This window comes from Rhipicephalus microplus, chromosome 8, assembly GCF_043290135.1.
Source record: "Rhipicephalus microplus isolate Deutch F79 chromosome 8, USDA_Rmic, whole genome shotgun sequence".
NCBI classification, from domain to species: domain Eukaryota; kingdom Metazoa; phylum Arthropoda; class Arachnida; order Ixodida; family Ixodidae; genus Rhipicephalus; species Rhipicephalus microplus.
This window is the reverse complement of record NC_134707.1, coordinates 143,174,134-143,201,149: the sequence shown is the minus strand read 5'-3', so window position 1 is coordinate 143,201,149 and position 27,016 is coordinate 143,174,134. Positions and strand designations below refer to the sequence as shown.

Genomic DNA, 27,016 nt, shown 5'->3' with positions numbered 1-27,016 from the left:
CTAGTTGCGGAGTCTCTAGTTGAGCAGTCTCTAGTTGTTGAGTTGCTAGTTGTGAAGTTTCTAGTTGTGGGGTTTCTAGCTGTAGAGTTTCTAGTTGCGGAGTTTCTAGTTGCAGAGTTCTAGTTGTGGAGTTTTAGTTGTGGCATTTCCAGTTGAGGAATTTATAGGTGTGGAGTTTGTAGTTGTTGAGTTTCTACTTGTCGGGTTTCTAGATGCAGAATTTCTAGCTGTGGAGTGTCTAGTTGTGGAGCTTTTAGTTGAAGAGTCTCTAGTTGTTGAGTCTCTAGCTGTGGAAATTCTAGTTGTGGAGTTTCTAGTTTCAGAGTTTGTTGTTGCGGAGTTTCTAGATGTGGTTTTTCTAGTTGTAGAGTTTCTGGCTGTGGAGTTTCCAGTTGCGGAGTTTCTAGTTGTGGAGTTTCTAGTTGTGAGGTTTGTAGTTGTGGAATTTCTAGTGGTGGATTTTCTAGTTGTGGAGTCTCTAGTTGTGGAGTTTCTATTTGTGGAGTATCTAGTTGCGAACTCTCAAGTTGTGGAGTTTCTAGTTGTGGAGTTTCTAGCTGTGGAGTTTCTAGTTGTTGAGTTTCTAGTTGACGAGTTTCTATTTGCGAAGTCTCAAGTGTTGGAGTTTCTAGCTGTGGAGTTTCTAGTTGCGGAGTTTGTAGTTGCGGAGTTTCTAGTTGCAGAGTTTCTAGTTGTGGAGATTCTAGTTGCCGAATTTCTTGTTGCGAAGTCTCAAGTTGTGGAGTTTCTAGCGGTGGAGTTTCTAGTTGCGGAGTTTCTAGTTGTGGAGTTTCTAGTTCTGGAGTTTCTAGTTGTGGAATTTGTAGTTGTGGAGTATCTAGTTGTGGTGTTTCAAGTTGTTGAGTTTCTAGCTGTGGAATTTCTAGTTGTGGATTTTCTAGTGGCAGAGTTTCTAGTAGCGGAGTTTTCTAGTTGTGGAGATTCTAGTGGCGGAGTTTCAAGTTGTGGAGTTTCTAGTTGCGGAGTCACAAGCTGTGGAGTTTCTAGTTGCGGAGTCTCTAGTTGTGCAGTCTCTAGTTGTTGAGTTGCTAGTTGTGAAGTTTCTAGTTGTGGGGTTTCTAGCTGTGGAGTTTCTAAATGCGGAGTTTCTAGTTGTGGAGTTTCTAAACGCGGAGTTTCTAGTTGTGGAGTTTCTACTTGTGAAGTTTCTAGTTGCAGTGTTTGTTTTTGCGGAGTTTCTAGATGTGGTTTTTTTAGTTGTAGAGTTTCTGGCTGTGGAGTTTCCAGTTGCGGAGTTTCTAGTTGTGGAGTTTCTAGTTGTGAGGTTTGTAGTTCTGAAGTTTCCAGTGGTGGAGTTTCTAGTTGTGGAGTCTCTAGTTGTGGAGTTTCTAGTTGTGGAGTATCTAGTTGCGAACTCTCAAGTTGTGGAGTTTCTAGTTGTTGAGTTTCTAGTTGACGAGTTCCTATTTGCGAAGTCTCAAGTGTTGGAGTTTCTAGCTGTGGAGTTTCTAGTTGCGGAGTTTGTAGTTGCGGAGTTTCTAGTTGCAGAGTTTATAGTTGTGGAGATTCTAGTTGCCGAGTTTCTTGTTGCGAAGTCTCAAGTTGTGGAGTTTCTAGCTGTGGAGTTTCTAGTTGTGGAGTATCTAGTTGCGAACTCTCAAGTTGTGGAGTTTCTAGTTGTTGAGTTTCTAGTTGACGAGTTTCTATTTGCGAAGTCTCAAGTGTTGGAGTTTCTAGCTGTGGAGTTTCTAGTTGCGGAGTTTGTAGTTGCGGAGTTTCTAGTTGCGGAGTTTCTAGTTGTGGAGATTCTAGTTGCCGAGTTTCTTGTTGCGAAGTCTCAAGTTGTGGAGTTTCTAGCTGTGGAGTTTCTAGTGGCGGAGTTTCTAGATGTGGAGTTTCTAGTTGTGGAGTTTCTAGTTGTGGAATTAGTAGTTGTGGAGTATCTAGTTGTAGTGTTTCAAGTTGTGGAGTTTCTAGTTGCAGAGTTTCTAGTTGCGGAGTTTCTAGTTGCAGAGATTCTAGTTGTGGAGTTTCTAGTTGCGGAGTTTCTAGTTGTTGAGTTTCTAGTTGTGAAGTTTATTGTTGTGGGGTTTCTAGCTGTGGAGTTTCTAGTGTCGGAGTTTCTAGTTGCAGAGTTTCTAGTTTCGGAGTCTCTAGTTGAGCAGTCTCTAGTTGTTGAGTTGCTAGTTGTGAAGTTTCTAGTTGTGGGGTTTCTAGCTGTAGAGTTTCTAGTTGCGGAGTTTCTAGTTGCAGAGTTCTAGTTGCGGAGTTTTTAGCTGCAGAGTTTCTAGTTGTGGAGTTTCTAGTTGTGGAGTTTTAGTTGTGGCATTTCCAGTTGAGGAATTTATAGGTGTGGAGTTTGTAGTTGTTGAGTTTCTACTTGTCGGGTTTCTAGATGCAGAATTTCTAGTTGTGGAGTGTCTAGTTGTGGAGCTTTTAGTTGAAGAGTCTCTAGTTGTTGAGTCTCTAGCTGTGGAAATTCTAGTTGTGGAGTTTCTAGTTGCAGAGTTTGTTGTTGCGGAGTTTCTAGATGTGGTTTTTCTAGTTGTAGAGTTTCTGGCTGTGGAGTTTCCAGTTGCGGAGTTTCTAGTTGTGGAGTTTCTAGTTGTGAGGTTTGTAGTTGTGGACTTTCTAGTGGTGGATTTTCTAGTTGTGGAGTCTCTAGTTGTGGAGTTTCTATTTGTGGAGTATCTAGTTGCGAACTCTCAAGTTGTGGAGTTTCTAGTTGTGGAGTTTCTAGCTGTGGAGTTTCTAGTTGTTGAGTTTCTAGTTAACGAGTTTCAATTTGCGAAGTCTCAAGTGTTGGAGTTTCTAGCTGTGGAGTTTCTAGTTGCGGAGTTTGTAGTTGCGGAGTTTCTAGTTGCAGAGTTTCTAGTTGTGGAGATTCTGGTTGCCGAATTTCTTGTTGCGAAGTCTCAAGTTGTGGAGTTTCTAGCGATGGAGTTTCTAGTTGCGGAGTTTCTAGTTGTGGAATTAGTAGTTGTGGAGTATCTAGTTGTAGTGTTTCAAGTTGTGGAGTTTCTAGTTGCAGAGTTTCTAGTTGCGGAGTTTCTAGTTGCATAGATTCTAGTTGTGGAGTTTCTAGTTGGGGAGTTTCTAGTTGTTGAGTTTCTAGTTGTGAAAATTATAGTTGTAGGGTTTTTAGCTGTGGAGTTTCTAGTTGCGGAGTTTCTAGTTGCAGAGTTTCTAGTTGCGGAGTTTTCTAGTTGTGGAGATTCTAGTGGCGGAGTTTCAAGTTGTGGAGTTTCTAGTTGCGGAGTTACTAGCTGTGGAGTTTCTAGTTGCGGAGTCTCTAGTTGTGCAGTCTCTAGTTGTTGAGTTGCTAGTTGTGAAGTTTCTAGTTGTGGGGTTTCTAGCTGTGGAGTTTCTAGTTGCGGAGTTTCTAGTTGCAGAGTTTCTAGTTGTGGAGTTTCTAGTTGTGGAATTTGCAGTTGTGGAGTATCTAGTTGTGGTGTTTCAAGTTGTGGAGTTTCTAGCTGTGGAGTTTCTAGTTCCGGAGTTTCTAGTTGCAAAGTTTCTAATTGCGGAGTTTCTAGTTGCAGAGATTCTAGTTGTGGAGTTTATAGTTGGGAAGTTTCTAGTTGCGGAGTTTCTAGTTGTGGAGTTTCTAGTTGCGGAATTTGTAGTTGTGGAGTATCTATTTGTGGTGTTTCAAGTTGTGGAGTCTGTAGTTGTGGAGTATCTATATGTTGGGTTTCAAGTTGTGGAGTTTCCAGCTGTGGAGTTTCTAGTGGTTGAGTTTCCAGTTGACGAGTTTCTATTTGCGAAGTCTAAAGTTGTGGAGTTTCTAGCTGTAAAGTTTCTAGTTGCAGAGTTTCTAGTTGTGAAGTTTCCAGTTGTGGAGTTTCCAGTTGTGAAATTTCAATCTGTGTAGTTTCTAGTTGTGGAGTCTCAATTTTGGAGTTCCTAGTTGTGGAGTCTCTAGTTGTCGAGTTTCTAGTTGTGGAGTGTCTATTTGTGGAGTTTCTAGTTGTGAAGTTTCTAGTTGTGGAGTTTCTAGTTGGAGTTTTTTGTTTTCGAGTTTCTAGCTGCAGATTTTCTATTTCCAGAGTTCCTAGTTGTTGGGTTTCTAGTTGTGAAAATTCTAGCTGGGGAGTTTCTACTTATGGAATCTCTAGTCGAGGAGTTTCTATTTGTGTAGTTTCTATCTGAGGAGTTTCTAAATGCAAAGTCTCTAGTTGTGGAGTTTCTAGTTGTGGAGTTTCTAGTTGTGGAGTTTCTTGTTGGGGAGTTTCTAGTTGTGAAGTTTCTATTTGTGGATTTTCTAGTTTCGGAGTTTGTAGTTGCGGAGTTTCCAGTTGGGGAGTTTCTACTTGAGTTTATAGTTGTGGATTTTCTAGTTGCAGAGTTTCGATTTGCAGAGTTTCAAGTTGTGGAGTTTCTAGTTGCGGAGTTTCTAGCTGCAGAGTTTCTAGTTGCGGAGTCTCTAGTTGTGCAGTCTCTAGTTGTTGAGTTTCTAGTTGTGAAGTTTATAGTTGAGGGGTTTCTAGCTGTGGAGTTTCTAGTTGCGGAGTTTCTATTTGCAGAGTTTCTAGTCGTGGAGTTTCAGTTGTGGCGTTTCCAGTTGAGGAATTTATAGGTGTGGAGTTTGTAGTTGTTGAGTTTCTAGTTGTCGGGTTTCCAGTTGCAGAATTTCTAGTTGTGGGTTATCTAGTTGTGGAGCTTTTAGTTGAAGAGTCTCTAGTTGTTGAGTCTCTAGCTGTGGAAATTCTAGTTGTGAAGTTTCTAGTTGCAGTGTTTGTTTTTGCGGAGTTTCTAGATGTGGTTTTTGTAGTTGTAGAGTTTCTGGCTGTGGAGTTTCCAGTTGCGGAGTTTCTAGTTGTGGAGTTTCTAGTTGTGAGGTTTGTAGTTTTGGAGTTTCTAGTGGTGGAGTTTCTAGTTGTGGAGTCTCTAGTTGTGGAGTTTCTAGTTGTGGAGTATCTAGTTGCGAACTCTCAAGTTGTGGAGTTTCTAGTTGTTGAGTTTCTAGTTGACGAGTTCCTATTTGCGAAGTCTCAAGTGTTGGAGTTTCTAGCTGTGGAGTTTCTAGTTGCGGAGTTTGTAGTTGCGGAGTTTCTAGTTGCAGAGTTTATAGTTGTGGAGATTCTAGTTGCCGAGTTTCTTGTTGCGAAGTCTCAAGTGGTAGAGTTTCTAGCTGTGGAGTTTCTAGTTGCGGAGTTTCTAGATGTGGAGTTTCTAGTTGTGGAGTTTCTAGTTGTGGAATTAGTAGTTGTGGAGTATCTAGTTGTAGTGTTTCAAGTTGTCGAGTTTCTAGTTGCAGAGTTTCTAGTTGCGGAGTTTTCTAGTTGTGGAGATTCTAGTGGTGGAGTTTCAAGTTGTGGAGTTTTTAGTTGCGGAGTTACTAGCTGTGGAGTTTCTAGTTGCGGAGTCTCTAGTTGTTGAGTTGCTAGTTGTGAAGTTTCTAGTTGTGGGGTTTCTAGCTGTGGAGTTTCTAGTTGCGGAGTTTCTAGTTGCAGAGATTCTAGTTGTGGAGTTTCTAGTTGGGGAGTTTCTAGTTGTTGAGTTTCTAGTTGTGAAGTTTATAGTTGTGGGGTTTCTAGCTGTGGAGTTTCTAGTTGCGGAGTTTCTAGTTGCAGAGTTTCTAGTTACGGAGTTTCGAGCTGCAGAGTTTCTAGTTGTGGAGTTTCTAGTTGTGGAGTTTCTAGTTGAGGAGTTTTAGTTGTGGCGTTTCCAGTTGAGGAATTTATAGGTGTGGAGTTTGTAGTTGTTGAGTTTCTAGTTCTCGGGTTTCCAGTTGCAGAATTTCTTGTTGTGGGTTGTCTAGTTGCGGTGCTTTTAGTTGAAGAGTCTCTAGTTGTTGAGTCTCTAGCTGTGGAAATTCTAGTTGTGAAGTTTCTAGTTGCAGAGTTTGTTGTTGCGGAGTTTCTAGTTGTGGTTTTTCTAGTTGTAGAGTTTCTGGCTGTGGAGTTTCCAGTTGCGGAGTTTCTAGTTGTGGAGTTTCTAGTTGTGAGGTTTGTAGTTCTGGAGTTTCTAGTGGTGGAGTTTCTAGTTGCAGAGTTTCTAGCTGCAGAGTTTCTAGTTGCGGAGTCTCTAGTTGTGCAGTCTCTAGTTGTTGAGTTTCTAGTTGTGAAGTTTATAGTTGAGGGGTTTCTAGCTGTGGAGTTTCTAGTTGCGGAGTTTCTATTTGCAGAGTTTCTAGTCGTGGAGTTTCAGTTGTGGCGTTTCCAGTTGAGGAATTTATAGGTGTGGAGTTTGTAGTTGTTGAGTTTCTAGTTGTCGGGTTTCCAGTTGCAGAATTTCTAGTTGTGGGTTATCTAGTTGTGGAGCTTTTAGTTGAAGAGTCTCTAGTTGTTGAGTCTCTAGCTGTGGAAATTCTAGTTGTGAAGTTTCTAGTTGCAGTGTTTGTTTTTGCGGAGTTTCTAGATGTGGTTTTTCTAGTTGTAGAGTTTCTAGTTGTGGAGTTTCTAGTTGTGAGGTTTGTAGTTTTGGAGTTTCTAGTGATGGAGTTTCTAGTTGTGGAGTCTCTAGTTGTGGAGTTTCTAGTTGTGGAGTATCTAGTTGCGAACTCTCAAGTTGTGGAGTTTCTAGTTGTTGAGTTTCTAGTTGACGAGTTCCTATTTGCGAAGTCTCAAGTGTTGGAGTTTCTAGCTGTGGAGTTTCTAGTTGCGGAGTTTGTAGTTGCGGAGTTTCTAGTTGCAGAGTTTATAGTTGTGGAGATTCTAGTTGCCGAGTTTCTTGTTGCGAAGTCTCAAGTTGTGGAGTTTCTAGCTGTGGAGTTTCTAGTTGCGGAGTTTCTAGATGTGGAGTTTCTAGTTGTGGAGTTTCTAGTTGTGGAATTAGTAGTTGTGGAGTATCTAGTTGTAGTGTTTCAAGTTGTGGAGTTTCTAGTTGCAGAGTTTCTAGTTGCGGAGTTTCTAGTTGCAGATATTCTAGTTGTGGAGTTTCTAGTTGGGGAGTTTCTAGTTGTTGAGTTTCTAGTTGTGAAGTTTATAGTTGTGGGGTTTCTAGCTGTGGAGTTTCTAGTGTCGGAGTTTCTAGTTGCAGAGTTTCTAGTTGCGGAGTTTTCTAGTTGTGGAGATTCTAGTGGTGGAGTTTCAAGTTGTGGAGTTTCTTGTTGCGGAGTTACTAGCTGTGGAGTTTCTAGTTGCGGAGTCTCTAGTTGTTGAGTTGCTAGTTGTGAAGTTTCTAGTTGTGGGGTTTCTAGCTGTGGAGTTTCTAGTTGCGGAGTTTCTAGTTGCAGAGATTCTAGTTGTGGAGTTTCTAGTTGGGGAGTTTCTAGTTGTTGAGTTTCTAGTTGTGAAGTTTATAGTTGTGGGGTTTCTAGCTGTGGAGTTTCTAGTTGCGGAGTTTCTAGTTGCAGAGTTTCTAGTTGCGGAGTTTCTAGCTGCAGAGTTTCTAGTTGTGGAGTTTCTAGTTGTGGAGTTTCTAGTTGAGGAGTTTTAGTTGTGGCGTTTCCAGTTGAGGAATTTATAGGTGTGGAGTTTGTAGTTGTTGAGTTTCTAGTTGTCGGGTTTCCAGTTGCAGAATTTCTAGTTGTGGGTTGTCTAGTTGTGGAGCTTTTAGTTGAAGAGTCTCTAGTTGTTGAGTCTCTAGCTGTGGAAATTCTAGTTGTGAACTTTCTAGTTGCAGAGTTTGTTGTTGCGGAGTTTCTAGATGTGGTTTTTTTAGTTGTAGAGTTTCTGGCTGTGGAGTTTCCAGTTGCGGAGTTTCTAGTTGTGGAGTTTCTAGTTGTGAGGTTTGTAGTTCTGAAGTTTCCAGTGGTGGAGTTTCTAGTTGTGGAGTCTCTAGTTGTGGAGTATCTAGTTGCGGAGTTTCTAGTTGCAGAGATTCTAGTTGTGGAGTCTCTAGTTGTGCAGTCTCTAGTTGTTGAGTTGCTAGTTGTGAAGTTTCTAGTTGTGGGGTTTCTAGCTGTGGAGTTTCTAGTTGCGGAGTTTCTAGTTGCAGAGTTTCTAGTTGCGGAGTTTCTAGTTGCAGAGATTCTAGTTGTGGAGTTTCTAGTTGGGGAGTTTCTAGTTGTTGAGTGTCTAGTTGTGGAGTTTCTAGTTGCGGAGTTTCTTGTTGTGGAGTTTCTACTTGTGGAGTTTCTAGTTGTGGAGTTTTTAGTTGCGGAGTTTCTGGTTGCGGAGTTTCAGGTTGTGGAGTTTTAAGTGGTGGAGTTTGTAGTTGTGGAGTATCTAGTTGTGGAGTTTCAAGTTGAGGAGTTTTTAGTTGTGGATTTTGAAGTTGTAGAGTTCCTAGTTGTGGAGTTTCTAGTGGTGGAGTTTCTAGTTGTTGAGTTTCTAGTTGCTGAGTTTCTAGTCGCGAAGTCTCAAGTTGTGGAGTTTCTAGCTGTGGAGTTTCTAGTTGCGGAGTTTCCAGTTGTGGAGATTCTAGTTGCGGAATTTGTAGTTGTGGAATTCGTAGTTGTGGAGTATCTAGTTGTGGTGTTTCAAGTAGTGAAGTTTCTAGCTGTGGAGTTTCTAATTGCGGAGTTTCTGGTTGCAGAGTTTCACGTTGCGGAGTTTTCTAGTTGTGGAGTTTCTAGTTGCGGAGTTTCTAGTTGCGGAGTTTCAAGTTGTGGAGTTTCTAGTTGGGGAGTTTCTAGTTGTGGAGTCTGTAGTTGAGGAGTATCTATTTGTTGGGTTTCAACTTGTGGAGTTTCTAGTTGTGGAGTTTCTGGTTGTTGGGTTTCTAGTTGCCGAGTTTCTAGTTGCGAAGTCTCAAGTAGTGAAGTTTCTAGCTGTGGAGTTTTTAATTGCGGAGTTTCTAGTTGCAGAGTTTCACGTTGCGGAGTTTTCTAGTTGTGGAGTTTCTAGTTTCGGAGTTTCTATTTGCGGAGATTCAAGTTGTGGAGTTTCTAGTTGGGGAGTTTCTAGTTGTGGATTTTCTAGCTGTGGAGTTTCCAGTTATGGAATTTCTAGTTGTGGAGTTTCTAGCTGTGGAGTTTAAAGTTGTGGAATTTATAGGTGTGGAGTTTCTATTTGTGGAGTTTCTAGTGGTCGGGTTTCTAGTTGCGGAGTTTCTAGTTGACGAGTTTCTATTTGCGAAGTCTCAAGTGTTGGAGCTTCTAGCTGTGGAGTTTCTAGTTGCGGAGTTTGTAGTTGGGGGGCTTCTAGTTGCGGAGTTACTAGCTGTGGAGTTTCTAGTGGTGGAGTCTCTAGTTGTGCAGTCTCTAGTTGTTGAGTTGCTAGTTGTGAAGTTTATAGTTGTGGGGTTTCTAGCTGTGGAGTTTCTAGTTGCGGAGTTTCTAGTTGCAGAGATTCTAGTTGTGGGGTTTCTAGTTGGGGAGTTTCTAGTTGCGGAGTTTCTAGTTGTGGAGTTTCTAGTTGCGGAATTTGTAGTTGTGGAGTATCTAGTTGTGGTGTTTCAAGTTGTGGAGTCTGTAGTTGTGGAGTATCTATTTGTTGCGTTTCAAGTTGTGGAGTTTCTAGTTGTGGAGTTTCTAGCTGTGGAGTTTCTAGTGGTTGAGTTTCCAGTTGACGAGTTTCTATTTGCGAAGTCTCAAGTTGTGGAGTTTCTAGCTGTAAAGTTTCTAGTTGCAGAGTTTCTAGTTGCGCAGTTTTCAGTTGTGGAGTTTCTAGTTGTGGAATTTCAATCTGTGTAGTTTCTAGTTGTGGAGTCTCAATTTTGGAGTTCCTAGTTGTGGAGTTCCTTGTTGTTGAGTTTCTAGTAGCGGAGTTTTCTAGTTGTGGAGATTCTAGTGGCGGAGTTTCAAGTTGTGGAGTTTCTAGTTGCGGAGTCACTAGCTGTGGAGTTTATAGTTACGGAGTCTCTAGTTGTGCAGTCTCTAGTTGTTGAGTTGCTAGTTGTGAAGTTTCTAGTTGTGGGGTTTCTAGCTGTGGAGTTTCTAAATGCGGAGTTTCTAGTTGTGGAGTTTCTAAACGCGGAGTTTCTAGTTGTGGAGTTTCTACTTGTGGAGTTTCTAGTTGTGGAGTTTTTAGTTGCGGAGTTTCTGTTTGCGGAGTTTCAAGTGGGGGAGTTTCTAGTGGTGGAGTTTGTAGTTGTGGAGTATCTAGTTGTGGAGTTTCAAGTTGAGGAGTTTTTAGTTGTGGATTTTGAAGTTGTACAGTTCCTAGTTGTGGAGTTTCTAGTGGTGGAGTTTCTAGTTGTTGAGTTTCTAGTTGCTGAGTTTCTAGTCGCGAAGTCTGAAATTGTGGAGTTTCTAGCTGTGGATTCTGAAGTTGTAGAGTTCCTAGTTGCGGAGTGTCTAGTTGGGAGTTCCTAGTTGTTGAGTTTCTAGTTGACGAGTTTCTATTTGCGAAGTCTCAAGTTGTGGAGTTTCTAGCTGTGGAGTTTCTAGTTGCAGAGTTTCTAGTTGTGGAGTTTCTAGTTGTGGAATTTGCAGTTGTGGAGTATCTAGTTGTGGTGTTTCAAGTTGTGGAGTTTCTAGCTGTGGAGTTTCTAGTTGCGGAGTTTCTAGTTGCAGAGTTTCTAGTTGCGGAGTTTTCTAGTTGTGGAGATTCTAGTGGCGGAGTTTCAAGTTGTGGAGTTTCTAGTTGCGGAGTTACTAGCTGTGGAGTTTGTAGTGGCGGAGTCTCTAGTTGTGCAGTCACTGGTTGTGAGTTGTAGTTGTGAAGTATATAGTTGTGGGGTTTCTAGCTGTGGAGTTTCTAGTTCCGGAGTTTCTAGTTGCAAAGTTTCTAATTGCGGAGTTTCTAGTTGCAGAGATTCTAGTTGTGGAGTTTCTAGTTGGGGAGTTTCTAGTTGCGGAGTTTCTAGTTGTGGAGTTTCTAGTTGCGGAATTTGTAGTTGTGGAGTATCTATTTGTGGTGTTTCAAGTTGTGGAGTCTGTAGTTGTGGAGTATCTATATGTTGGGTTTCAAGTTGTGGAGTTTCCAGCTGTGGAGTTTCTAGTGGTTGAGTTTCCAGTTGACGAGTTTCTATTTGCGAAGTCTAAAGTTGTGGAGTTTCTAGCTGTAAAGTTTCTAGTTGCAGAGTTTCTAGTTGTGAAGTTTCCAGTTGTGGAGTTTCCAGTTGTGAAATTTCAATCTGTGTAGTTTCTAGTTGTGGAGTCTCAATTTTGGAGTTCCTAGTTGTGGAGTCTCTAGTTGTCGAGTTTCTAGTTGTGGAGTGTCTATTTGTGGAGTTTCTAGTTGTGAAGTTTCTAGTTGTGGAGTTTCTAGTTGGAGTTTTTTGTTTTCGAGTTTCTAGCTGCAGATTTTCTATTTCCATAGTTCCTAGTTGTTGGGTTTCTAGTTGTGAAAATTCTAGCTGGGGAGTTTCTACTTATGGAATCTCTAGTCGAGGAGTTTCTAGTTGTGTAGTTTCTATCTGAGGAGTTTCTAAATGCAAAGTCTCTAGTTGTGGAGTTTCTAGTTGTGGAGTTTCTAGTTGTGGAGTTTCTTGTTGGGGAGTTTCTAGTTGTGAAGTTTCTATTTGTGGATTTTCTAGTTGCGGAGTTTCTAGTTGCGGAGTTTCCAGTTGGGGAGTTTCTACTTGAGTTTATAGTTGTGGATTTTCTAGTTGCAGAGTTTCGATTTGCAGAGTTTCAAGTTGTGGAGTTTCTAGTTGCGGAGTTTCTAGCTGCAGAGTTTCTAGTTGCGGAGTCTCTAGTTGTGCAGTCTCTAGTTGTTGAGTTTCTAGTTGTGAAGTTTATAGTTGAGGGGTTTCTAGCTGTGGAGTTTCTAGTTGCGGAGTTTCTATTTGCAGAGTTTCTAGTCGTGGAGTTTCAGTTGTGGCGTTTCCAGTTGAGAAATTTTTAGGTGTGGAGTTTGTAGTTGTTGAGTTTCTAGTTGTCGGGTTTCCAGTTGCAGAATTTCTAGTTGTGGGTTATCTAGTTGTGGAGCTTTTAGTTGAAGAGTCTCTAGTTGTTGAGTCTCTAGCTGTGGAAATTCTAGTTGTGAAGTTTCTAGTTGCAGTGTTTGTTTTTGCGGAGTTTCTAGATGTGGTTTTTCTAGTTGTAGAGTTTCTGGATGTGGAGTTTCCATTGCGGAGTTTCTAGTTGTGGAGTTTCTAGTTGTGAGGTTTGTAGTTTTGGAGTTTCTAGTGGTGGAGTTTCTAGTTGTGGAGTCTCTAGTTGTGGAGTTTCTAGTTGTGGAGTATCTAGTTGCGAACTCTCAAGTTGTGGAGTTTCTAGTTGTTGAGTTTCTAGTTGACGAGTTCCTATTTGCGAAGTCTCAAGTGTTGGAGTTTCTAGCTGTGGAGTTTCTAGTTGCGGAGTTTGTAGTTGCGGAGTTTCTAGTTGCAGAGTTTATAGTTGTGGAGATTCTAGTTGCCGAGTTTCTTGTTGCGAAGTCTCAAGTTGTGGAGTTTCTAGCTGTGGAGTTTCTAGTTGCGGAGTTTCTAGATGTGGAGTTTCTAGTTGTGGAGTTTCTAGTTGTGGAATTAGTAGTTGTGGAGTATCTAGTTGTAGTGTTTCAAGTTGTGGAGTTTCTAGTTGCAGAGTTTCAAGTTGCGGAGTTTCTAGTTGCAGATATTCTAGTTGTGGAGTTTCTAGTTGGGGAGTTTCTAGTTGTTGAGTTTCTAGTTGTGAAGTTTATAGTTGTGGGGTTTCTAGCTGTGGAGTTTCTAGTGTCGGAGTTTCTAGTTGCAGAGTTTCTAGTTGCGGAGTTTTCTAGTTGTGGAGATTCTAGTGGTGGAGTTTCAAGTTGTGGAGTTTCTAGTTGCGGAGTTACTAGCTGTGGAGTTTCTAGTTGCGGAGTCTCTAGTTGTTGAGTTGCTAGTTGTGAAGTTTCTAGTTGTGGGGTTTCTAGCTGTGGAGTTTCTAGTTGCGGAGTTTCTAGTTGCAGAGATTTTAGTTGTGGAGTTTCTAGTTGGGGAGTTTCTAGTTGTGAGGTTTGTAGTTTTGGAGTTTCTAGTGGTGGAGTTTCTAGTTGTGGAGTCTCTAGTTGTGGAGTTTCTAGTTGTGGAGTATCTAGTTGCGAACTCTCAAGTTGTGGAGTTTCTAGTTGTTGAGTTTCTAGTTGACGAGTTCCTATTTGCGAAGTCTCAAGTGTTGGAGTTTCTAGCTGTGGAGTTTCTAGTTGCGGAGTTTGTAGTTGCGGAGTTTCTAGTTGCAGAGTTTATAGTTGTGGAGATTCTAGTTGCCGAGTTTCTTGTTGCGAAGTCTCAAGTTGTGGAGTTTCTAGCTGTGGAGTTTCTAGTTGCGGAGTTTCTAGATGTGGAGTTTCTAGTTGTGGAGTTTCTAGTTGTGGAATTAGTAGTTGTGGAGTATCTAGTTGTAGTGTTTCAAGTTGTGGAGTTTCTAGTTGCAGAGTTTCTAGTTGCGGAGTTTCTAGTTGCAGATATTCTAGTTGTGGAGTTTCTAGTTGGGGAGTTTCTAGTTGTTGAGTTTCTAGTTGTGAAGTTTATAGTTGTGGGGTTTCTAGCTGTGGAGTTTCTAGTGTCGGAGTTTCTAGTTGCAGAGTTTCTAGTTGCGGAGTTTTCTAGTTGTGGAGATTCTAGTGGTGGAGTTTCAAGTTGTGGAGTTTCTTGTTGCGGAGTTACTAGCTGTGGAGTTTCTAGTTGCGGAGTCTCTAGTTGTTGAGTTGCTAGTTGTGAAGTTTCTAGTTGTGGGGTTTCTAGCTGTGGAGTTTCTAGTTGCGGAGTTTCTAGTTGCAGAGATTCTAGTTGTGGAGTTTCTAGTTGGGGAGTTTCTAGTTGTTGAGTTTCTAGTTGTGAAGTTTATAGTTGTGGGGTTTCTAGCTGTGGAGTTTCTAGTTGCGGAGTTTCTAGTTGCAGAGTTTCTAGTTGCGGAGTTTCTAGCTGCAGAGTTTCTAGTTGTGGAGTTTCTAGTTGTGGAGTTTCTAGTTGAGGAGTTTTAGTTGTGGCGTTTCCTGTTGAGGAATTTATAGGTGTGGAGTTTGTAGTTGTTGAGTTTCTAGTTGTCGGGTTTCCAGTTGCAGAATTTCTAGTTGTGGGTTGTCTAGTTGTGGAGCTTTTAGTTGAAGAGTCTCTAGTTGTTGAGTCTCTAGCTGTGGAAATTCTAGTTGTGAACTTTCTAGTTGCAGAGTTTGTTGTTGCGGAGTTTCTAGATGTGGTTTTTTTAGTTGTAGAGTTTCTGGCTGTGGAGTTTCCAGTTGCGGAGTTTCTAGTTGTGGAGTTTCTAGTTGTGAGGTTTGTAGTTCTGAAGTTTCCAGTGGTGGAGTTTCTAGTTGTGGAGTCTCTAGTTGTGGAGTATCTAGTTGCGGAGTTTCTAGTTGCAGAGATTCTAGTTGTGGAGTCTCTAGTTGTGCAGTCTCTAGTTGTTGAGTTGCTAGTTGTGAAGTTTCTAGTTGTGGGGTTTCTAGCTGTGGAGTTTCTAGTTGCGGAGTTTCTAGTTGCAGAGTTTCTAGTTGCGGAGTTTCTAGTTGCAGAGATTCTAGTTGTGGAGTTTCTAGTTGGGGAGTTTCTAGTTGTTGAGTGTCTAGTTGTGGAGTTTCTAGTTGCGGAGTTTCTTGTTGTGGAGTTTCTACTTGTGGAGTTTCTAGTTGTGGAGTTTTTAGTTGCGGAGTTTCTGGTTGCGGAGTTTCAGGTTGTGGAGTTTTAAGTGGTGGAGTTTGTAGTTGTGGAGTATCTAGTTGTGGAGTTTCAAGTTGAGGAGTTTTTAGTTGTGGATTTTGAAGTTGTAGAGTTCCTAGTTGTGGAGTTTCTAGTGGTGGAGTTTCTAGTTGTTGAGTTTCTAGTTGCTGAGTTTCTAGTCGCGAAGTCTCAAGTTGTGGAGTTTCTAGCTGTGGAGTTTCTAGTTGCGGAGTTTCCAGTTGTGGAGATTCTAGTTGCGGAATTTGTAGTTGTGGAATTCGTAGTTGTGGAGTATCTAGTTGTGGTGTTTCAAGTAGTGAAGTTTCTAGCTGTGGAGTTTCTAATTGCGGAGTTTCTGGTTGCAGAGTTTCACGTTGCGGAGTTTTCTAGTTGTGGAGTTTCTAGTTGCGGAGTTTCTAGTTGCGGAGTTTCAAGTTGTGGAGTTTCTAGTTGGGGAGTTTCTAGTTGTGGAGTCTGTAGTTGAGGAGTATCTATTTGGTGGGTTTCAACTTGTGGAGTTTCTAGTTGTGGAGTTTCTGGTTGTTGGGTTTCTAGTTGCCGAGTTTCTAGTTGCGAAGTCTCAAGTAGTGAAGTTTCTAGCTGTGGAGTTTTTAATTGCGGAGTTTCTAGTTGCAGAGTTTCACGTTGCGGAGTTTTCTAGTTGTGGAGTTTCTAGTTTCGGAGTTTCTATTTGCGGAGATTCAAGTTGTGGAGTTTCTAGTTGGGGAGTTTCTAGTTGTGGATTTTCTAGCTGTGGAGTTTCCAGTTATGGAATTTCTAGTTGTGGAGTTTCTAGCTGTGGAGTTTAAAGTTGTGGAATTTATAGGTGTGGAGTTTCTATTTGTGGAGTTTCTAGTGGTCGGGTTTCTAGTTGCGGAGTTTCTAGTTGACGAGTTTCTATTTGCGAAGTCTCAAGTGTTGGAGCTTCTAGCTGTGGAGTTTCTAGTTGCGGAGTTTGTAGTTGGGGGGCTTCTAGTTGCGGAGTTACTAGCTGTGGAGTTTCTAGTGGTGGAGTCTCTAGTTGTGCAGTCTCTAGTTGTTGAGTTGCTAGTTGTGAAGTTTATAGTTGTGGGGTTTCTAGCTGTGGAGTTTCTAGTTGCGGAGTTTCTAGTTGCAGAGATTCTAGTTGTGGGGTTTCTAGTTGGGGAGTTTCTAGTTGCGGAGTTTCTAGTTGTGGAGTTTCTAGTTGCGGAATTTGTAGTTGTGGAGTACCTATTTGTTGCGTTTCAAGTTGTGGAGTTTCTAGTTGTGGAGTTTCTAGCTGTGGAGTTTCTAGTGGTTGAGTTTCCAGTTGACGAGTTTCTATTTGCGAAGTCTCAAGTTGTGGAGTTTCTAGCTGTAAAGTTTCTAGTTGCAGAGTTTCTAGTTGCGCAGTTTTCAGTTGTGGAGTTTCTAGTTGTGGAATTTCAATCTGTGTAGTTTCTAGTTGTGGAGTCTCAATTTTGGAGTTCCTAGTTGTGGAGTTCCTTGTTGTTGAGTTTCTAGTAGCGGAGTTTTCTAGTTGTGGAGATTCTAGTGGCGGAGTTTCAAGTTGTGGAGTTTCTAGTTGCGGAGTCACTAGCTGTGGAGTTTCTAGTTACGGAGTCTCTAGTTGTGCAGTCTCTAGTTGTTGAGTTGCTAGTTGTGAAGTTTCTAGTTGTGGGGTTTCTAGCTGTGGAGTTTCTAAATGCGGAGTTTCTAGTTGTGGAGTTTCTAAACGCGGAGTTTCTAGTTGTGGAGTTTCTACTTGTGGAGTTTCTAGTTGTGGAGTTTTTAGTTGCGGAGTTTCTGTTTGCGGAGTTTCAAGTGGGGGAGTTTCTAGTGGTGGAGTTTGTAGTTGTGGAGTATCTAGTTGTGGAGTTTCAAGTTGAGGAGTTTTTAGTTGTGGATTTTGAAGTTGTACAGTTCCTAGTTGTGGAGTTTCTAGTGGTGGAGTTTCTAGTTGTTGAGTTTCTAGTTGCTGAGTTTCTAGTCGCGAAGTCTGAAATTGTGGAGTTTCTAGCTGTGGATTCTGAAGTTGTAGAGTTCCTAGTTGCGGAGTGTCTAGTTGGGAGTTCCTAGTTGTTGAGTTTCTAGTTGACGAGTTTCTATTTGCGAAGTCTCAAGTTGTGGAGTTTCTAGCTGTGGAGTTTCTAGTTGCAGAGTTTCTAGTTGTGGAGTTTCTAGTTGTGGAATTTGCAGTTGTGGAGTATCTAGTTGTGGTGTTTCAAGTTGTGGAGTTTCTAGCTGTGGAGTTTCTAGTTGCGGAGTTTCTAGTTGCAGAGTTTCTAGTTGCGGAGTTTTCTAGTTGTGGAGATTCTAGTGGCGGAGTTTCAAGTTGTGGAGTTTCTAGTTGCGGAGTTACTAGCTGTGGAGTTTGTAGTGGCGGAGTCTCTAGTTGTGCAGTCACTGGTTGTGAGTTGTAGTTGTGAAGTATATAGTTGTGGGGTTTCTAGCTGTGGAGTTTCTAGTTCCGGAGTTTCTAGTTGCAAAGTTTCTAATTGCGGAGTTTCTAGTTGCAGAGATTCTAGTTGTGGAGTTTCTAGTTGGGGAGTTTCTAGTTGCGGAGTTTCTAGTTGTGGAGTTTCTAGTTGCGGAATTTGTAGTTGTGGAGTATCTATTTGTGGTGTTTCAAGTTGTGGAGTCTGTAGTTGTGGAGTATCTATATGTTGGGTTTCAAGTTGTGGAGTTTCCAGCTGTGGAGTTTCTAGTGGTTGAGTTTCCAGTTGACGAGTTTCTATTTGCGAAGTCTAAAGTTGTGGAGTTTCTAGCTGTAAAGTTTCTAGTTGCAGAGTTTCTAGTTGTGAAGTTTCCAGTTGTGGAGTTTCCAGTTGTGAAATTTCAATCTGTGTAGTTTCTAGTTGTGGAGTCTCAATTTTGGAGTTCCTAGTTGTGGAGTCTCTAGTTGTCGAGTTTCTAGTTGTGGAGTGTCTATTTGTGGAGTTTCTAGTTGTGAAGTTTCTAGTTGTGGAGTTTCTAGTTGGAGTTTTTTGTTTTCGAGTTTCTAGCTGCAGATTTTCTATTTCCATAGTTCCTAGTTGTTGGGTTTCTAGTTGTGAAAATTCTAGCTGGGGAGTTTCTACTTATGGAATCTCTAGTCGAGGAGTTTCTAGTTGTGTAGTTTCTATCTGAGGAGTTTCTAAATGCAAAGTCTCTAGTTGTGGAGTTTCTAGTTGTGGAGTTTCTAGTTGTGGAGTTTCTTGTTGGGGAGTTTCTAGTTGTGAAGTTTCTATTTGTGGATTTTCTAGTTGCGGAGTTTCTAGTTGCGGAGTTTCCAGTTGGGGAGTTTCTACTTGAGTTTATAGTTGTGGATTTTCTAGTTGCAGAGTTTCGATTTGCAGAGTTTCAAGTTGTGGAGTTTCTAGTTGCGGAGTTTCTAGCTGCAGAGTTTCTAGTTGCGGAGTCTCTAGTTGTGCAGTCTCTAGTTGTTGAGTTTCTAGTTGTGAAGTTTATAGTTGAGGGGTTTCTAGCTGTGGAGTTTCTAGTTGCGGAGTTTCTATTTGCAGAGTTTCTAGTCGTGGAGTTTCAGTTGTGGCGTTTCCAGTTGAGGAATTTTTAGGTGTGGAGTTTGTAGTTGTTGAGTTTCTAGTTGTCGGGTTTCCAGTTGCAGAATTTCTAGTTGTGGGTTATCTAGTTGTGGAGCTTTTAGTTGAAGAGTCTCTAGTTGTTGAGTCTCTAGCTGTGGAAATTCTAGTTGTGAAGTTTCTAGTTGCAGTGTTTGTTTTTGCGGAGTTTCTAGATGTGGTTTTTCTAGTTGTAGAGTTTCTGGCTGTGGAGTTTCCATTGCGGAGTTTCTAGTTGTGGAGTTTCTAGTTGTGAGGTTTGTAGTTTTGGAGTTTCTAGTGGTGGAGTTTCTAGTTGTGGAGTCTCTAGTTGTGGAGTTTCTAGTTGTGGAGTATCTAGTTGCGAACTCTCAAGTTGTGGAGTTTCTAGTTGTTGAGTTTCTAGTTGACGAGTTCCTATTTGCGAAGTCTCAAGTGTTGGAGTTTCTAGCTGTGGAGTTTCTAGTTGCGGAGTTTGTAGTTGCGGAGTTTCTAGTTGCAGAGTTTATAGTTGTGGAGATTCTAGTTGCCGAGTTTCTTGTTGCGAAGTCTCAAGTTGTGGAGTTTCTAGCTGTGGAGTTTCTAGTTGCGGAGTTTCTAGATGTGGAGTTTCTAGTTGTGGAGTTTCTAGTTGTGGAATTAGTAGTTGTGGAGTATCTAGTTGTAGTGTTTCAAGTTGTGGAGTTTCTAGTTGCAGAGTTTCAAGTTGCGGAGTTTCTAGTTGCAGATATTCTAGTTGTGGAGTTTCTAGTTGGGGAGTTTCTAGTTGTTGAGTTTCTAGTTGTGAAGTTTATAGTTGTGGGGTTTCTAGCTGTGGAGTTTCTAGTGTCGGAGTTTCTAGTTGCAGAGTTTCTAGTTGTGGAGTTTTCTAGTTGTGGAGATTCTAGTGGTGGAGTTTCAAGTTGTGGAGTTTCTAGTTGCGGAGTTACTAGCTGTGGAGTTTCTAGTTGCGGAGTCTCTAGTTGTTGAGTTGCTAGTTGTGAAGTTTCTAGTTGTGGGGTTTCTAGCTGTGGAGTTTCTAGTTGCGGAGTTTCTAGTTGCAGAGATTTTAGTTGTGGAGTTTCTAGTTGGGGAGTTTCTAGTTGTTGAGTTTCTAGTTGTGAAGTTTATAGTTGTGGGGTTTCTAGTTGCGGAGTTTCTAGTTGCGGAGTTTCTAGTTGCCGAGTTTCTAGTTTCGGAGTTTCTAGCTGCAGAGTTTCTAGTTGTGGAGTTTTTAGTTGTGGAGTTTCTAGTTGAGGAGTTTTAGTTGTGGCGTTTCCAGTTGAGGAATTTATAGGTGTGGAGTTTGTAGTTGTTGAGTTTCTAGTTCTCGGGTTTCTAGTTGCAGAATTTCTTGTTGTGGGTTGTCTAGTTGCGGTGCTTTTAGTTGAAGAGTCTCTAGTTGTTGAGTCTCTAGCTGTGGAAATTCTAGTTGTGAAGTTTCTAGTTGCAGAGTTTGTTGTTGCGGAGTTTCTAGTTGTGGTTTTTCTAGTTGTAGAGTTTCTGGCTGTGGAGTTTCCAGTTGCGGAGTTTCTAGTTGTGGAGTTTCTAGTTGTGAGGTTTGTAGTTCTGGAGTTTCTAGTGGTGGAGTTTCTAGTTGCAGAGTCTTTAGTTGCAGAGATTCTAGTTGTGGAGTTTCTAGTTGGGGAGTCTCTAGTTGTTGAGTTTCTAGTTGTGAAGTTTATAGCTGAGGGGTTTCTAGCTGTGGAGTTTCTAGTTGCGGAGTTTCTATTTGCAGAGTTTCTAGTTGCGGAGTTTTTAGCTGCAGAGTTTCTAGTTGTGGAGTTTCTAGTTGTGGAGTTTCTAGTTGCGGAGTTTCAGTTGTGGCGTTTCCAGTTGAGGAATTTTTAGGTGTGGAGTTTGTAGTTGTTGAGTTTCTAGTTGTCGGGTTTCCAGTTGCAGAATTTCTAGTTGTGGGTTGTCTAGTTGTGGAGCTTTTAGTTGAAGAGTCTCTAGTTGTTGAGTCTCTAGCTGTGGAAATTCTAGTTGTGAACTTTCTAGTTGCAGAGTTTGTTGTTGCGGAGTTTCTAGATGTGGTTTTTTTAGTTGTAGAGTTTCTGGCTGTGGAGTTTCCAGTTGCGGAGTTTCTAGTTGTGGAGTTTCTAGTTGTGAGGTTTGTAGTTCTGGAGTTTCCAGTGGTGGAGTTTCTAGTTGTGGAGTCTCTAGTTGTGGAGTTTCTAGTTGTGGAGTATCTAGTTGCGAACTCTCAAGTTGTGGACTTTCTAGTTCTGGAGTTTCTAGCTGTGGAGTTTCTAGTTGTTGAGTTTCTAGTTGACGAGTTTCTATTTGCGAAGTCTCAAGTGTTGGAGTTCCTAGCTGTGGAGTTTCTAGTTGCGGAGTTTCTAGTTGCAGAGTTTCTAGTTGTGGAGATTCTAGTTCCGAGTTTCTTGTTGCGAATTCTCAAGTTGTGGAGTTTCTAGCTGTGGAGTTTCTAGTTGCGGAGTTTCTAGTTGTGGAGTTTTTAGTTGTGCAGTTTCTAGTTGTGGAATTTGTAGTTGTGGATTATCTAGTTGTAGTGTTTCAAGTTGTGGAGTTTCTAGCTGTGGAGTTTCTAGTTGCGGAGTTTCTAGTGACAGAGTTTCTAGTTGCGAAGTTTTCTAGTTGTGGAGATTCTAGTGGCAGAGTTTCAAGTTGTGGAGTTTCTAGTTGCGGAGTTACTAGCTGTGGAATTTCTAGTTGCGGAGTCTCAAGTTGTGCAGTTTCTAGTTGTTGAGTTTCTAGTTGTGAAGTTTATAGTTGTGGGGTTTCTGGGTGTGGAGTTTCTAGTTGCGGAGTTTCTAGTTGCAGAGTTTCTAGTTGCGGAGTTTCTAGTTGCAGAGTTTCTAGTTGTGGAGTTTCTAGTTGTGGAGTTTCTAGTTGTGGAGTTTTAGTTGTGGAATCTCAAGTTGTGGAATTTATAGGTGTCGAATTTCTAGTTGTTGAGTGTCTAGTTGTGGAGTTTCTAGTAGCGGAGTTTCTTGTTGTGGAGTTTCTACTTGTGGAGTTTCTAGTTGTGGAGTTTTTAGTTGCGGAGTTTCTTGTTGCGGAGTTTCAGGTTGTGGAGTTTCTAGTGGTGGAGTTTGTAGTTTTGGAGTATCTAGTTGTGGAGTTTCAAGTTGAGGAGTTTTTAGTTGTGGATTTTGAAGTTGTAGAGTTCCTGGTTGTGGAGTTTTTAGTTGTGGAGCTTCTAGTTGTGGAGTTTCTTGTTGGGGAGTTTCTCGTTGTGAAGTGTCTAGTTGTGGATTTTCTAGTTGCGGAGTTTCTAGTTGCGGAGTTTCCAGTTGGGGAGTTTCTACTTGATTTTATAGTTGTGGATTTTCTAGTTGCAGAGTTTCGAGTTGCAGAGTTTCAAGTTGTGGAGTTTCTAGTTGCGGAGTTTCTAGCTGCGGAGTTTCTAGTTGCGGAGTCTCTAGTTGTGCTGTCTCTAGTTGTTGAGTTTCTAGTTGTGAAGTTTATAGCTGAGGGGTTTCTAGCTGTGGAGTTTCTAGTTGCGGAGTTTCTATTTGCAGAGTTTTTAGTTGCGGAGTTTCTAGTTGCAGAGTTTCTAGTTGTGGAGTTTCTAGTTGTTGAGTTTCTAGTAGTGGACTTTTAGTTGTGGAGTTTCAAGTTGAGGAATTTATAGGTGTGGAGTTTCTAGTTGTTGAGTTTGTAGTCGTCGTGTTTCTAGTTGCGGAGTTTCTAGTTGTGGAGTGTCTAGTTGTGGAGCTTTTAGTTGAGGAGTCTCTAGTTGTTGAGTCTCTAGCTGTGGAAATTCTAGTTGTGGAGTTTCTAGTTGCAGAGTTTGTTGTTGCGGAGTTTCTAGATGTGGTGTTTCTAGTTGTGGAGTTTCTGGCTGTGGAGTTTCCAGTTGCGGAGTTTCTAGTTGTGGAGTTTCTAGTTGTGAGGTTCGTAGTTGTGCAGTTTCTAGTGGTGGAGTTTCTAGTTGTGGAGTCTCTAGTTGTGGAGTTTCTAGTTGTGGAGTTTCTAGTAGCGAACTCTCAAGTTGTGGAGTTTCTAGTTGTGGAGTTTCTAGCTGTGGTGTTTCTAGTTGTTGAGTTTCTAGTTGACGAGTTTCTATTTGCGAAATCTCAAGTTGTGGAGTTTCTAGATGTGGAGTTTCTAGTTGCGGAGTTTGTAGCTGCGGAGTTTCTAGTTGCAGAGTTTCTAGTTGTGGAGTTTCTAGTTGCGGAGTTTCTTGTTGCGGAGTTTCTAGTTGTGGAGTTTCTAGTTGTGGAATTTGTAGTTGTGGAGTATCTAGTTGTGGTGTTTCAAGTTGTGGAGTTTCTAGCTGTGGAGTTTCTAGTTGCGGAGTTTCTAGTTGCAGAGTTTCTAGTTGCGGAGTTTTCTAGTTGTGGGGATTCTAGTTGCGGAGTTACTAGCTGTGGAGTTTGTAGTGGCGGAGTCTCTAGTTGTGCAGTCTCTAGTTGTGTTGCTAGTTGTGAAGTATATAGTTGTGGGGTTTCTAGCTGTGGAGTTTCTAGTTGCGGAGTTTCTAGTTGCAAAGTTTCTAGTAGCGGAGTTTCTAGTTGCAGAGATTCTAGTTGTGGAGTATCTAGTTGGGGAGTTTTTAGTTGCGGAGTTTCTAGTTGTGGAGATTCTGGTTGCGGAATTTGTAGTTGTGGAGTATCTAGTTGTGTTGTTTCAAGTTGTGGAGTCTGTAGTTGTGGAGTATCTATAAGTTGGGTTTCAAGTTGTGGAGTTTCTAGCTGTGGAGTTTCTAGTGGTTGATTTTCCAGTTGACGAGTTTCTATTTGCGAAGTCTCAAGATGTGGAGTTTCTAGCTGTAAAGTTTCTAGTTGCAGAGTTTCTAGTTGTGAAGTTTCCAGTTGTGGAGTTTCCAGTTGTGGAATTTCAATCTGTGTAGTTTCTAGTTATGGAGTCTCAATTTTGGAGTTCCTAGTTGTGGAGTCTCTAGTTGTGGTGTTTCTAGTTGTGGAGTGTCTATTTGTGGAGTTTCTAGTTGTGCAGTTTCTAGTTGTGGAATTTCTAGTTGGAGTTTTTTGTTTTCGAGTTTTTAGCTGTAGATTTTCTATTTCCAGAGTTCCTAGTTGTGGGGTTTCTAGTTGTGGAAATTCTAGCTGTGGAGTTTATACTTATGGAATCTCTAGTCGTGGAGTTTCTAGTTGTGTAGTTTCTATCTGAGGAGTTTCTAAATGCAAAGTCTCTATCCTGAAAAATGTATGCGCAGGCGAACAAGGACAAAGAAAGGAATACAAACTGGCGCAATCTAACAACTGATTTATTAATCGAAAAACATTGACTCTTTTTAACCCTCGGAACAGCGCTCCCTGGTGACCTAAAAAAACACACAATGCACTGCGCACTTACGACAACGATAACAAAAACATAAAAACGATAACAGTTTCATTGATTGACAGACAGGAGCGCGATTTCTTTTGTTAGTAAAGCTACTGAAGGGTGGCTAACACAGTTGTCTTTCTGCTTGTCTATATGATATGCCTCCATTATCTCCCTTGACGTCTTGTTTCTACTCCTATACAGCAAGGTAGTGTCGCTAAAGCAAGGAGAGCATGCGCACTCATTGCAATGCATTGCCAAATGGGTTACAGGCCGACCTTTCAGGCTTGACATATGCTCTCTTAGCCTCGTGTTAATGCACCTGCCAGTCTGCCCTATATATACACAACCAGTAGCTTTACTGGTTGGTAGCTTTACTAACAAAAGAAATCGCGCTCCTGTCTGTCAATCAATGAAACTGTTATCGTTTTTATGTTTTTGTTATCGTTGTCGTAAGTGCGCAGTGCATTGTGTGTTTTTTTAGGTCACCAGGGAGCGCTGTTCCGAGGGTTAAAAAGAGTCAATGTTTTTCGATTAATAAATCAGTTGTTAGATTGCGCCAGTTTGTATTCCTTTCTTTGTCCTTGTTCGCCTGCGCATACATTTTTCAGGATGGATAGATTCCAACTAGGCCGAATCGCAGTTTTGCTTCAGTTTATTTCTAGTTCATCCGGCCTTCTTTCTTCATGTCCTAACTTTGACTTATCTAACCCGGCGGTTCTGGTGCCGTTTATCGCGGTCTGCGAATGCAGAGCCCGCAAGCTGAGCTGGTTCCTAAAGAATGCACAGTGCCCTATGGAAGTTCTGCTTGTGTGCGGGTGGTTGCCTCCATCGGAAGGACATGAGAGAAGAATCAGCAAGATTCTGCGATCAGAGAGCCGAAGACAGGTTAGGCACTTCAAGGATTGCCTAAGAGTGGCGTGTTCGTCTGTTTCTGATGGGCGTCTAAACGTCAAGGTCTTCCGCGAGTGGTGTAGACAAGCGAACATTTTAACTGAGGCCATGTGGAATGACGTGCGTCGGGGCTTGCCCAGGAAAAAGAGAGATCCGCCGAAGGGAGGCCTTCTACTCCTGGGTGATGCGGTGGTGGAAGAGCGCCAACAAAAGGTCCTGAGGTTGGGACCGAAGTTCTGTGTGGAGCCTAGACTTGACCTTGTGGACAAGCTATCCCTCACAAGAGACATTGCCCGGCAAGTACCCGAAAAGGAAAAAGACAGATGTGTAGTGGAATGTGTGGACGTTGTCGCCAAAGCTTCGGTAAGCACCACGCCTTGCCGTAATGTCGCTCGGGTTGCTAGTTATTTGGTTGAGAACAACTTAAGAGTTGTTCAAGCGGACAAAGAAGGTTTTTTGGTTGTTCTACCGGAGACTTTGTATGTAGATAAAGCCTCTGCGGCAATTCAAAAGTGCTTTAAAGAATGTCATGTGAATGTAGAAAGCGTGAAGAGGAAGGCTGTCGAGTTATTAAGGAAATGCAACTTAGAAAAACTTGCGTCGGATGTTGGGAATTCAAAGGGATTGGAATTGAAGGTGTTTTTCACAGCAAAAACCCATAAGCAGGAGGTTCCTTTTAGGCCTATTGTTTCAGAAAAAGGGGCGTGGCAGAAGCTAGTTGCGGGGTATCTGCAAAAGATGTTGAAGTCGTTGAAAGTAAATGACCCTTTTCTGCTGGCTAATTCTGAGGGTCTCACGGGGTTTTTTGCATCAGATAACAGAAAAAACAGTTGGGGTATCAGCATTGACGCTCAGGACTTGTATTACTCGTTGCCGCATGTGCCTTTGATGCATTGTGTCCTAGAGTGCATAACAGAAAATAATGAAGTGACGTTTCGCAACACCTGTGGTATGCCCGTCGAGTCTTTTCTTGAGCTTCTGAGCTTTTATTTAGAGAACACTCACGTGGGGTTCGGGGATAAAACGTTCATCCAGGCGAAGGGGGTATGCATTGGGTCAAAGGTAGCGCCGGTCCTTAGTGACATTTTCATGGGCAGCATAGATAGAGATTTGTCGTTTTGCCTACAAGGTGTAGTCTACAAGGTCTTCAGGTATGTCGATGACTACTTGGTGTTGGGGTGCGATGTGCACAAAGAGGACTTCAGGGTTTCGGTATTGAATGCTTTTAATTCTCTAGGAAAGGGGTTGACATTTACTTCAGAAGTACCGGTTGAAAATAAGCTACAGTTTTTGGATTTGAAGCTGGACTTTTTGTCAGATCATGTGTGTTGGACCTTTTCGCCTAGGGCAGGAAAGCCGCTTATGAGTTTCGCTTCATGTCATTCTAAGCTGGTCAAGAATGGAATTATAACAAATTGTTTTCGGTCTGCATTGGTTAAATCCTGTTTCCATACTGTTCATGCGTCGTTTCATGAACAGGTCTCTAGGCTCCAGGACGAGGGGTACCCATTCTCTGTGATGTTGGCCGTAGGCACTAGGTTATTAAAGAAGCTCAGACGGGAAACGGCGCCATGTTTGGAAACAGGTGGGATGACTGGTTCTAGCTCTAAGGTAGTAGCGGTCCCTTATGTACATAGGCTTTCACATAGATTAAAAAAGGTGGCTGGAAAGTATGATGTGAAAGTAGTGTTTTCGGCCAAAAACAAAATAGGAGGAGTGTGCGCGTTGGTCAACCAGAAATGCGACAGAGGGACCAACGCACATAAGAGATGTAGCATAAGACATAAGCTCAGGTTTGTTGAATGTGCACACAGTGTGGTGTATTGCATACCTTTATCATGCGGTTGTGTATATATAGGGCAGACTGGCAGGTGCATTAACACGAGGCTAAGAGAGCATATGTCAAGCCTGAAAGGTCGGCCTGTAACCCATTTGGCAATGCATTGCAATGAGTGCGCATGCTCTCCTTGCTTTAGCGACACTACCTTGCTGTATAGGAGTAGAAACAAGACGTCAAGGGAGATAATGGAGGCATATCATATAGACAAGCAGAAAGACAACTGTGTTAGCCACCCTTCAGTAGCTTTACTAACAAAAGAAATCGCGCTCCTGTCTGTCAATCAATGAAACTGTTATCGTTTTTATGTTTTTGTTATCGTTGTCGTAAGTGCGCAGTGCATTGTGTGTTTTTTTAGGTCACCAGGGAGCGCTGTTCCGAGGGTTAAAAAGAGTCAATGTTTTTCGATTAATAAATCAGTTGTTAGATTGCGCCAGTTTGTATTCCTTTCTTTGTCCTTGTTCGCCTGCGCATACATTTTTCAGGATGGATAGATTCCAACTAGGCCGAATCGCAGTTTTGCAAAGTCTCTAGTTGTGCAGTCCCTAGTTGCAGCGTTTCTAGTTGTGGAGTTTCTAGTTGTGGAGTTTTTTGTTAGGTAGTTTCTAGTTGTGAAGTTTCTAGTTGTGGATTTTCTAGTTGCGGAGTTTCTAGTTGCGGAGTTTCCAGTTGGTGAGTTTCTACTTGAGTTTATAGTTGTGGATTTTTTAGTTGCAGGGTTTCGAGTTGCAGAGTTTCACGTTGTGGAGTTTCTAGTTGCGGAGTTTCTAGCTTCAGAGTTTGTAGTTTCGGAGTCTCTAGTTGTGCAGTCTGTAGTTGTTGAGTTTCTAGTTGTGAAGTTTATTGTTGAGGGGTTTCTAGCTGTCGAGTTTCTAGAAGCGGAGTTTCTATTTGCAGAGTTTCTAGTTGCGGAGTTTTTAGCTGCAGAGTTTCTAGTTGTGGAGTTTCTAGTCGTGGAGTTTCTAGTTGTGGAGTTTTAGTTGTGGCGTTTCCAGTTGAGGAATTTATAGGTGTGGAGTTTGTAGTTGTTGAGTTTCTAGTTGTCGGGTTTCCAGTTGCAGAATTTCTAGTTGTGGAGTGTCTAGTTGTGGAGCTTATAGTTGAAGAGTCTCTAGTTGTTGAGTCTCTAGCTGTGAAAATTCTAGTTGTGGAATTTCTAGTTGCAGAGTTTGTTGCGGAGTTTCTAGATGTGGTTTTTCTAGTTGTTGAGTTTCTGGCTGTGGAGTTTCCAGTTGCGGAGTTTCTAGTTGTG

General features: G+C 41.9%; 1 protein-coding gene across 1 annotated transcript; it reads left to right on the top strand.

Moving 5' to 3' along the window:
• Nucleotides 1-23,442: 23,442 nt before the first annotated feature.
• Nucleotides 23,443-26,200, top strand: LOC142769397 (uncharacterized). Its single transcript, XM_075872615.1, has 2 exons — nucleotides 23,443-24,290; nucleotides 26,123-26,200. Exons 1-2 carry the CDS (start codon nucleotides 23,646-23,648, stop codon nucleotides 26,150-26,152), a joined length of 675 nt encoding a protein of 224 aa, XP_075728730.1. The 5' UTR covers nucleotides 23,443-23,645; the 3' UTR covers nucleotides 26,153-26,200.
• Nucleotides 26,201-27,016: the final 816 nt, after the last annotated feature.